General features: G+C 45.1%; 1 protein-coding gene across 2 annotated transcripts; it reads right to left on the reverse strand.

The window, feature by feature from the left end:
• Nucleotides 1-5,073: 5,073 nt before the first annotated feature.
• On the reverse strand, nucleotides 5,074-9,813 carry ACTC1 (actin, alpha, cardiac muscle 1). 2 transcript variants are annotated; one of them, XM_012806354.1, is made up of 6 exons: nucleotides 9,611-9,813; nucleotides 8,123-8,447; nucleotides 7,264-7,425; nucleotides 6,917-7,108; nucleotides 5,971-6,152; nucleotides 5,074-5,397 (listed from the first exon to the last, which is right to left on the reverse strand). In XM_012806354.1, the coding sequence occupies exons 1-6, from the start codon at nucleotides 9,737-9,739 to the stop codon at nucleotides 5,254-5,256; spliced, it is 1,134 nt and encodes a 377-aa protein (XP_012661808.1). In that variant the 5' UTR covers nucleotides 9,740-9,813; the 3' UTR covers nucleotides 5,074-5,253. The 2 variants fall into 2 exon arrangements, with proteins under 2 accessions (XP_012661808.1, XP_012661809.1); XM_012806355.1 differs by having other exon boundaries at nucleotides 5,254-5,397; nucleotides 8,123-8,318; nucleotides 9,611-9,739.
• Between the last annotated feature and the right edge of the window lie 702 nt (nucleotides 9,814-10,515).

Consider the following 10,515-nt stretch of genomic DNA (forward strand, 5'->3'; position numbering starts at 1 on the left):
CAAAATAAATAAATAAATAAAAATAAAAAAGAAGCTAAATAATTTACTTAAAGTGATTTATTCAACTAGCCCGTGTCAGAACTAGATTTTGAACTCAAATCTTTTTTGAACCCAAGCCCATGCAACATCAGTCCTTCAGGTTATTCTAATAAGAAACTATATGCATAAAACTATTGGTAAATTATGCATGTTTTCTCTGGCAGAGAGATCTGTTCTAGCTTTTCCTTGGGAAAACAGGTAACTGATGCTTCCACGAGTACAGTCTGTTCCTAGCAGGTTGCAGGTAAAGGACAGGTAAATGCAGATGTGGTAAGAGCACTAGGGAGAAGGTCCCAGGTAGCTGGCATGGGATGAAAGATACTAGAGAAGAAGCTCAAAGCATAGATCCTGGGCTTCAAGAGGCCTTACTGTCACTAAGGTAGGTTTGCTTTTAAATTCCTCCGTGGTGCCTTCTCTATCGCACCTTATCCCACAGGATGCCTACCCAGTCCTTATGCAGCAGTATTTCCAAAGTTTCCCAAAGTCATCTTTCTGTGTGAAACACAAAACCTATTGACCCAATTCCTTGCTTACCCTTGACTCCAGAGTCCACTTCTCATCTACTATTAATGCTGCATCTTAATTGAGCTTCACATCAGCCTTCCTTTGGGTCTTTCTGTCTCCCCTCCCCAACCTTGATTTCCACGGAAGCTGCAGTCAATGCAGAGAAATAAGGAGATGGTGATGCTAAAGGACATGCAAGCCACCTCTGCTTAGCTCTCAGCTGGCTCTGCTCCCTTTCCCCTCTAACCTCTCCCAGGGAGACAAGGGGAGTGGCAGAACCATAAGGACTCAGAGAGCTGTGGTTAAACTGAAGATCTTCATCCTCTTAGTCAAGCTTTCTCTCATCTACTGCACGCAGGGCTGACAATGGAACTGCAAAAAACATCTAGAATCAAGCTCACCAATGAGCAGAGGTGTACTTTTGCAACCTCCCTGAGAGTTTTGTTTTCAGTGATGTCCTCCTACTGTGAGTTTGGTTGCCATAGCAATAGCCAAGCTCTGCCGAGGGAAGAAATTCCCTACATAATGAGCCTGGAAGGTGAACATGGACAACTTTTGTTCTTTTAGGCCAAAAAGACTTAAAATTTCTTCCCCCATTACTAGTTACTAGAAACTATGACATTTGTAGCATGTTAACCATAAAGTGAATCTGACTTATTATCTCCTTTCAAAAAACTATCTGATTGTGTAGGGGCCATTGGGTTCCTGGATCCTTGGGCCATAATGGAGTATAAAAAATATGTGACCAGTTACAAGTATCATGATTCCAAGAATCTCAGTCTCACCTCCCAGTTTTGTTTGAATGAAGTCATGTCTCTTCTTGAGTCCTTCTTAGGACCTGTCAAATTAAATAAAACTCCTAAGCTGGAAAGTTGGAGTCTTCCAACAGATGGTCCCTCCCTTACACACCCCCAGTATTTTCTCCTGCTCTAGCTCATTGGATATGGTGTTTGTATAATTTTGTTTTCTTTTTTTGGAAAATCGCCCCTCCCCCACTGAATAATACTGAGCAGTCCCTGTAGCAGGGATGATATGACTCAGTTCTCAAACCTGGCCAGGCTCAGAGACTTCCCTGGAACTTCTGCTGGTACTATATAGGAAGGGACTTTTTTGTTCCCGAGGCTGCAAGTTGAAAGACTAAGACCCCTGGGCCATCATGTCCAACATGTGGAGAAATTCTGTATTAGACTGCCAAGGCTTTCATAACAGGATACCATACACCAGGTGGCTTAACACCACATTTCTAATTCTCACAGCTCTGGAGACTGGAAGTCCAAGATCAAGGTTTCAGCAGGACTGGTTTCATGAAGCCTCTTTCTCTGCCTTGCATATGGCCACCTCCTGGCTGTGTCCTTACATGGTCTTTCCTCTGTGTGTGCTCTCCTGGTGTCTCTTCCTCCTTTTATGGGGACCACAATCCTACTGGATTGGGACCACCCCCATGACTTCATTTACCTTAATTATTTCCTTAAATAGCCTGTCTCCAAATTCAGTCACATTGAGGGTTAAAGCTTAAACTTACGAATTTGTGAATGTCACATAACACAATACGAACAATAATAAATCCCACTGAAGAGCTAGAGAGAAAGCTGAAGATCCAGTGACATTGTTCTAGGCCCTGGATACAGTATATCGTCAGCCCTACCCCTCTAAACATTCCATTTTCTTCAGTAATTTTTCTTTTCTCTTTACTATACACTCTTGAATATTTACACACATCTATGTAATGATCATTTCTTGGTCAAGAAGAACAAAGAGATAGTGTTTGAGAGTATTAAAAACTAACAATAATACTATTTTTATCATAAATTAAGAAGAAATATTATGATCTATATAGATTTTTGTGCATGGCACTTCAACCAAAGACAGAATCACTATAGAGATTTCAATTCTTTTACATATATACAAGATGGCCTTGAGAAAACACTCACTTAAGTATCTTCCTTAAGGACAACTTTTAGCAGGATTAGCTGTTCCAATACCTTATACCTTATTATCAAACAGAGATGAGAAAACCTTAGAACTTGACAGAAATCTGTGTGTTCCTGGGTGTGGTAGCACACACCTACAGTCCAAGCTGCTCAGAGGCTGGGGCAGGAGGACTGCTTGAGCCCAGGAGTTCTGGGCTGTAGTGTGCTATGTCCATCTGGTGTACAATATGCTGACCGTGTCATTATGCTGACCTCCTAGGAGTGAGAGCCACCTGGTTGCCTAAGGAGAGGTGAACAAAGCAGATCAACATTCCTGTGCTGCTCAGCTGTAGAATTGCACCTGTGAATATCACTGCTCCCCATCCTGAGCAATATACGAAGTTGGACAATTAAATTCTCAAATTCATCCTAGAAAAACTGCTCCATCCCTCCTTGCTGAATATCAGTACGGTCACCTTCAAAGTACTCCCCTTGGGAAGCCATGCACCAATGTCAGTGCCTAGTTCACCCTTCAAAGTAATTTTGGAACTCTTCTTCTGCCATAGCCATCAGAGTTGTCATCTGACAATTAAGTTTGTGAATTCATCCTTGAAAAAGTGCTTTGAAGGACGGACTGAACACTGGCACTGCTGCAGAGCTTCCCAAGGGGAGGACTTCGAAGAAGGCTAGAGTGGTGTTCAGCAATGAGGTGTGTAGCACTTTTGCTAAGATGGGTTTGCTAGGATGTGAGACTTTGTCTCAAAAAGAAAAGCTGTATGCTTAGACAAATATCAGAAACTCATTCTTTAAGCTTCTTTTTTAAGTAAAAATCATCGATCTAGATTTCATTTCTACTCAAAATGGAAAGAACCACATGGGATACCCAGCCAGTTGTCTGTACTTATGGCATTAATACTGTATTCAGAGGATAAAATTCACACTATTTATGCAATTTGACAGGCGAGAATAAAGAGACACAGAGACAAACTGAGCCATATCTCCCTAATTGATACCTAGCTTTTAAACCAATTCATCTGTGCTATGGGATACAGTGGGGGGAGGAGAGACGGAAAATCTATAATAATATAACTTATCCAAAGAAAATGCCACCAGAATGATGTATTATTTAGCCTTTATTGCAGAGAAAGCCTTCCACGAAGCTGTACTAAAAGCTATATATAGAACTCTAAACTTTTTAAACACAGAAAATGTGCTTTGATCCATTTTCATGTTTCCTGCCCCTACTCCTGTGTCTGGATCCCAGATCAAATATATTTTTTCAAAAAGGAGCATAAAGACACAGGTATGACCTGGAATGACAGTGGCAATTTATTAAAGGTGACTGGTGAGCCCAAAGTACTCCCAATTTTGAACCCAGACTCCTCAAAGGTGTGTGATAGAATTGGGTTACTCTTGATAGATTGTGACTGAAGTGAGAAAAGATGATTTTAGAGGCACTGGTAAAATTAAACATCAGAAAATCTGGGTTCCTGCCGTGAATCTTCCACACACAAACCGTGTAACATTGTACTGGTTGCTGAATTTCTCAGTGTCTTGATACCCTCATCGGTAAAGTTTAAGTCCATTCAAACACCCCTTCGAGCTCTCACAGTGTATGAACAATTTGAAAATAGAAATTTTTCAAGCTTCAGCAATGAGGCTGAAATTTATCTTTTCTAGAATTCATTAGCTCCTAGCAGCCCCAGGCTTGTGCACCATTTGCTTCTGCAGAGATAATCTCTCTGCCCTTCTCACCTCCCTAATTCAATCTTCAAGACCAATGTTCAAGACCCCAGACCCCTGTCTATCTCCTTAAAGCCTGCACTGGGATTTTGTGTGTAGGTATGTGAACCCCCCAAGGACAGAGCATGGCTGATTCTTTCAGATGCTGCCTGCTGTGCTCCTCCCATCACAGTTTGCAGAGTCCAGCAGCACAGAGCCAAGAGAATGGTGTGGTTCTTCCCTCTCCTTGCTCCCTCGGGACCTCACAGCCTTCATTTCACTCAATAAAATGTCCCCGAATGTCAAAGAAATGAAGAGGTTAAAGATCATTATCCTGTGACTTAGGCACTGATGAGGCCAAAGTGTCTGGCTCCTGCTCCCTCCCTGTGTCCTTGTTTTGAAGACACACAGACACACACTGGTCTTCATCTATTTAAGGGTATTTGCAACAGGACATGGCTGAGCCCAACTGTCAGCCAGCCTTTCTGTCTCATGCACAGCGCTGAGGAAGACAATCGAAGAGTCCAAAGAGGTAGAAGTTAAAGCCAATTTATTGAAAATAAGCTTTGACTTTTTCGTTATCAATATATGTGTGTGTTCTGCAAAGTTATAAGAACAACTGGAACGTATGCTCCAACAACAATTTTCACTGTCAACCATTGCAATTCATCTCAGAGAATTAGCTTATTCTATTCCATTTCTTGCTTGTATGGAATTAAACCTCACCTACTTTTCAGATATGAACTATATTTATGATTCTGTCCCAAAATATAAAATCAAAATTTGTCACCCTCGTTTGTCTGGCTGAACCTTGTGATACTGTAATATTACAATGCTCACGATGTCAAACACCTGCCCTAGCCCATGCCTACTCCAAAAAGAAAGGGGAGGCTTTTGTAGGTTGCAAGTCCTGGTCTGGTTTATTTATAAAGCAATAAATATTAGAAGCACAAACAAATTGCACGTGTGTAAACAAACTGTACAATGATTGATGAGAGATGAGGGAGGGTGGTTCAGAAGACTCCAAGAAGCAGAATATTGTCATCCTGACGGTAAGTGGACAAGGAGAGACGGCATCTTAGAAGCATTTGCGGTGGACAATAGAGGGGCCTGCCTCATCATACTCTTGCTTGCTAATCCACATCTGCTGGAAGGTGGACAGAGAAGCCAGGATGGAGCCCCCGATCCAGACAGAGTATTTACGCTCAGGGGGAGCAATAATCTGCAGAAAGAAAAGACCAACTTCCAATGAACTCTAACGCTGACAAGCCAAGGAGCAAGCAACATGTTGGGAAGAATCACAGAAAAACATACCAGATGCTAATTCACTGTCAACGTGGGATATTTCGTACTACAAAGTAATATGGCCAGTCAAGTTTTATAAACTTTCCTCTATTTCACCATTTCCATTATCAAAGACATATTGCATTATTAAAATAGACTTCCCCAAGTTCTCTGAACTAGAGTATAATGTGGCAACAAGAGAAATGCATGACGGATGCTAGCCCCAAAGTTGGGGCTTTTAAAATGTGTTCAAAGATTGAGTTGTGGTTTTTTCTTGGCAAAGATTTATTTTTATTCATCGCTTGAAAGCACTTTTAGAGTTTCCTATCTTGGGGAAAGTGCTAGAAAAAAATTCAAAAAAGAAAAAGTGTGAGAACAAGTGTTAGAGAAACTAAAAGGTAAAGTTTATAGGGGACAAGAAGCCAAGCGTGAGGAGAAAGGAGTTAGGAAGGTGGTTCTGCTTCGAATACCAAGACCTGCCTTGGACGTCCCACCCCCAGAGGTGCTTTACCTTAATTTTCATGGTGCTAGGGGCCAGGGCAGTGATTTCCTTTTGCATTCGATCAGCAATACCAGGGTACATGGTGGTGCCACCAGATAAGACATTGTTGGCATACAGGTCCTTGCGGATATCAATGTCACACTTCATGATACTATTGTAGGTAGTTTCATGGATGCCAGCAGATTCCATACCTGGGAACAAGTTCATAAGAAGTGTCACGGTGCGTTCAGGCCAGGATGGAGGGAAGAGAACAGGATCCCTCTGTGTTGGTGAGCTGTCACCATTTGTCTCTGAAACATATGTTCCCCTAGGAGATACACTGCAGGGCATATGTGGAACAGGTGTCTGACAGTATAAACTGCCAAGAAAGGAACAACTGTGTTTGGCACCTGCTTGGAGCGAACACCTCCTGTAGCCATCAGATGTGTGGAGATGTATTGGAAAAAGACGAGACACATATTTAAGTTAAAATGAGTGCAGTTTTATTTTATGGACCAAAATAAAATCCTGACAAGCTACCTTCTGGAAATCATTGCTTAGGAAAGATGTTTGGTGTCCAGTTATTACTATGGGCAGGACAGTTGCTGCATTTAACCATGAGTAGCTGAAAGGCAAGTCCAGCTACTCGGCAATGGAACTTATTGGAATAAGTCAGCTCTCTTGAGTAATCGGGTTTTCCTGTAGATACAGGACATTCACTTGGTACTCTGCCTAGGCTGTATTTTGAGATGAACTCGGTATGTCATCCTTCATCATATCACTAGAGCAGAATACAGACTTTCCCTTAAATGAGCCATCAGGACTTGAGGCTGAGCTGTGTGGGACTCCAAGCTATGACTTTTTTAAATTCATGGGCCCTTTGCTCCTTCCTAATTATAACAAATTTTACTGTAGGAGACCCTAAGAGTTCCAGGGCAAAGCCATGCATGCCTCTACACCAGAACCCACCACTCACCAATGAAGGAGGGCTGGAAGAGCGTCTCAGGGCAGCGGAAGCGCTCATTGCCAATAGTGATGACTTGGCCATCAGGCAGCTCATAGCTCTTCTCCAAGGAGGAGGAAGAGGCAGCTGTGGCCATCTCATTCTCAAAATCAAGGGCAACATAGCACAGCTTCTCTTTAATGTCACGGACAATTTCACGTTCAGCTGCAGAAATAAAGGGCATCACAATCAAGTTTTAAAAAAGGAAGTCAGTAGTGAGGAGATACGTGGATTCATCGAGGGAGGAAAAAAAGCACGCTCATGCTATGGCGGATGACATGCGCACGCACACATACACACACACACACACATGCACGCACCGGTGGTGACAAAGGAGTAGCCACGCTCTGTGAGGATCTTCATGAGATAGTCAGTGAGGTCCCGACCAGCCAGATCCAAACGCATGATGGCATGGGGCAAAGCGTAGCCCTCATAGATGGGGACGTTGTGAGTTACACCATCCCCGGAGTCCAGAACAATCCCTGGAAGGGCCGGAAACAGACAAGAATAAGGTAAATTCCTGAGGACACCACCACTGCTTCAGCCATGACAAAGTCTGATTAACCTTGGCTGAGAGATACTAGCAATGGGAATTGATTCAGATAAAATTAGATCACTTAGACACAAAGAATAAAAATGAGCATCATGGATACTAAATCTGAAGCCAACTGCAGCACATTCTTTTAAATACTGTAGCAGAAAAATTTCCTGAGGACACTTTCAAGTGACCATTTCGCTCATCAGCCATTAGCACATTATGTAAGCATACAAGTATATTTTTCTTTGCTTCCATGGAAATTCTACATGATACTCTCTTTTTTGACTCAGCCCCTGGAGGGAATATGTGTTCTCCTTGGGGATGCTTGCCCAGGGGATGTAATGATATAGACACACACCAATGACTGCTGCATTCCAGGTTGCCACAAGGTGCTGAGCCTCAGTATCTGACATCACATACTTTAAATAAAGGAAGGATCTAACTCCCCAAGCTATCAGCTGTTATAGTAAGTATGCTCCGAAACTAACCTTGGGTACTATCCTCTCTCTCAGCACAGACACCTTGCTAGAGAGTGTGAGGGAAGGGATTATTTCTTTCCCAATCTGGGAATGTAATTTTCAGCAAGATCAACGATGTGGGAATGTGATTACTCAGAAATCATCCCCAGGACCCAGGAATACCTGTGGTACGGCCAGAAGCATAGAGAGACAGCACCGCCTGGATGGCCACATACATGGCAGGGACGTTGAAGGTCTCAAACATGATCTGGGTCATCTTCTCACGGTTGGCCTTGGGGTTCAGTGGGGCCTCGGTGAGCAGGGTGGGGTGCTCCTCGGGAGCCACACGGAGCTCATTGTAGAAGGTGTGATGCCAAATCTTCTCCATGTCGTCCCAGTTGGTGATGATGCCGTGCTCAATGGGGTACTTCAGGGTCAGGATGCCTCGCTTGCTCTGGGCTTCATCCCCTACATAGGAGTCCTTCTGACCCATACCCACCATGACTCCCTATAAGAAGAAAGAGAAAGTCATGCTCCCCCCATGTCAGGAATATCACCAATGCCTGATCAATTGTTATCTAACAGCCCAGGTCAAGGACCATCTTAAAAATACCAGAAATAATAGACAATAGGATTTTACCCCAATTTAGAAGAATCATTTAAAATCTGCCATGTGCTATCTCTTCTCCCTCCCCTAAAGATGTATAACTATTGTCTAGAACATACCTAGGGGGGAAAAATAATGCCATTTCACTGAAGAAGTATCTCATTTTAAAAATATCATAATGCCTCATTAAATTACTAAGCTGATCACCCATGTCAATTAGAATACGGATGACTGCATTTTGGAATGACTGAATCAATGACACACTGTATTTCTCCTAAGAAAAGATTTTGACATTTATCAAATGAGCATATAAAGAGGGGCTGATGTGCCGCTTTCACCCTGACAGTGAGACCCAGCCTGTGCAGAGCTGTCCTGGAGAAGCCATCACTCACCACCACTGAGGACGATAGCTCTCCTCCTTGCCAGCCTGTCTGGCCAGGCATGTGACAAACCCAGAGAGCACGGCATTTCTTTTAATAAACGAGGTGGTATGTCACTATCACCATGGCACTTGCTGCTTCTGTCACGCCTGGCTTCTAAAAATGCATCAGCCAGGAAGGAGATAGATTACATCTTGGGGAGCCCTGCAAACTGGCTGTGAACAAGAGAGACAGGAATGTGGACTGGGTCCTGGGTGGATAAGAGGGATTATGTCCTTATCTGTTTTGAGCAGCACTGAAATGGAAGGACAGTGGAGAAAGCCAAGTGTATCAGAGGCACAGAAGAAGATAATGAGACCTAAAAAATCTAGAAGGCCATGAATGGAGAGAAGCTGATGGCTTTTCATTCCAGGGAGTGGGCCTTTGGCGAGGCCAGCGGCTCCAGTAGACTGGGGGAACACGAGTATTTCTTGATATGCTGTAGTCTGGTAGGGTACTGCTTGTCTTGGCTTGGATTTGAAACTGATTCAACTTTTCCTAACTTGACCTGAAGAGGTCATGACACAGGAAGGTTGGGTGAGATATTCCCTAGACCTGGGGACCCAGGAGGTGGCAGGAAGGGGTGTGGGGTGGCACTGGGGACTGCCCCTGGTAGGAGCAGGTCAGGCCAGGTAGGAAGCTTACCTGGTGGCGCGGGCGGCCCACGATGGAAGGGAAGACAGCCCGGGGCGCATCATCGCCCGCAAAGCCGGCCTTCACCAGCCCGGAGCCGTTGTCGCACACCAGCGCGGTTGTCTCCTCATCGTCACACATGTTGGCACAGCTTCAGCGGGGTCTGCAGGTGGAGGAAGAGAGGTGGGTCATGCTCAGCTGCCTGTGGAGCTGGCCTCTACGCCCGAGGGAGGGGAATTCGGGGTACAGGAGGAGTGGGGGAGACGCCTGCCATCTCCCCTCGCCTAGAGGCATCATAAAAGGGCAGGAAGAAGCTACGGAGGAGTTAGGAAGGTGCACAGGGAAGGGGAGAGGAACCCACCCGGTCTCTCAGACCAGAAGTCACATCCTCCCCTCCAGGTGCAAAAAGGGACGGCCCTGGAGACCCGAAAAACCCAAGCCCTTAGCAGATCCTCCCCAGTCCTGTGAGTTTTCGCCTTTTCCCGAGTTGAGAACCCAATCTTCAGCCCCAGCCACACTCCCGGCCTGTGCCCCAGATGAACGGGAAAGCTCACAAAAGCAGGGGCCCAAACGCCCTTTGGAGGGGCCACAAAACTCCCCTTCTGCGCACCCCTCTCCTGTGAGGCCGGAGACCCAGGCCAAGACAAGTTTGACGCAAATCAGAAAGTTTTGGGTTTTTTTAAAAAGTGAGCGGACCAGCAGGAGCGCGGGGCCTCGGCGGGGCTGCGGTCCCGGCCGGAGAAGCGCGCGGGGCGGCGCCACTCACCTCCGCGGCGGCTCTGCTCGGTGGCTGCGGCGCTGGTGGCGGCGCCGGGAGCACCGCTTTATAGCGCGCTGACGGACGGGGTCAGTTGGAGCAGCCGGGGGCAGGGTGGGGGGCCCGGTCTGCCACCTTGCCTTATTTGGTCGCCTTCGCA

The sequence above is a fragment of the Otolemur garnettii genome, unplaced genomic scaffold, assembly GCF_000181295.1.
Source record: "Otolemur garnettii isolate 467f Iridium unplaced genomic scaffold, OtoGar3 scaffold00050, whole genome shotgun sequence".
Classification (NCBI taxonomy): Eukaryota; Metazoa; Chordata; class Mammalia; order Primates; family Galagidae; genus Otolemur; species Otolemur garnettii.

What these genes read in the sequence shown, in the direction of transcription:
- ACTC1 (XM_012806354.1), bottom strand. Translation starts at nt 9,739, where the DNA reads ATGTGTGACGATGAGGAGACAACCGCGCTGGTGTGCGACAACGGCTCC. An exon ending in TGGGCCGCCCGCGCCACCAG is followed by an intron (nt 8,448 to 9,610) that starts GTAAGCTTCCTA and finishes TTCTTCTTATAG; the next exon opens with GGAGTCATGGTGGGTATGGG. An exon ending in CTACTCCTTTGTCACCACCG is followed by an intron (nt 7,109 to 7,263) that starts GTGCGTGCATGT and finishes TTATTTCTGCAG; the next exon opens with CTGAACGTGAAATTGTCCGT.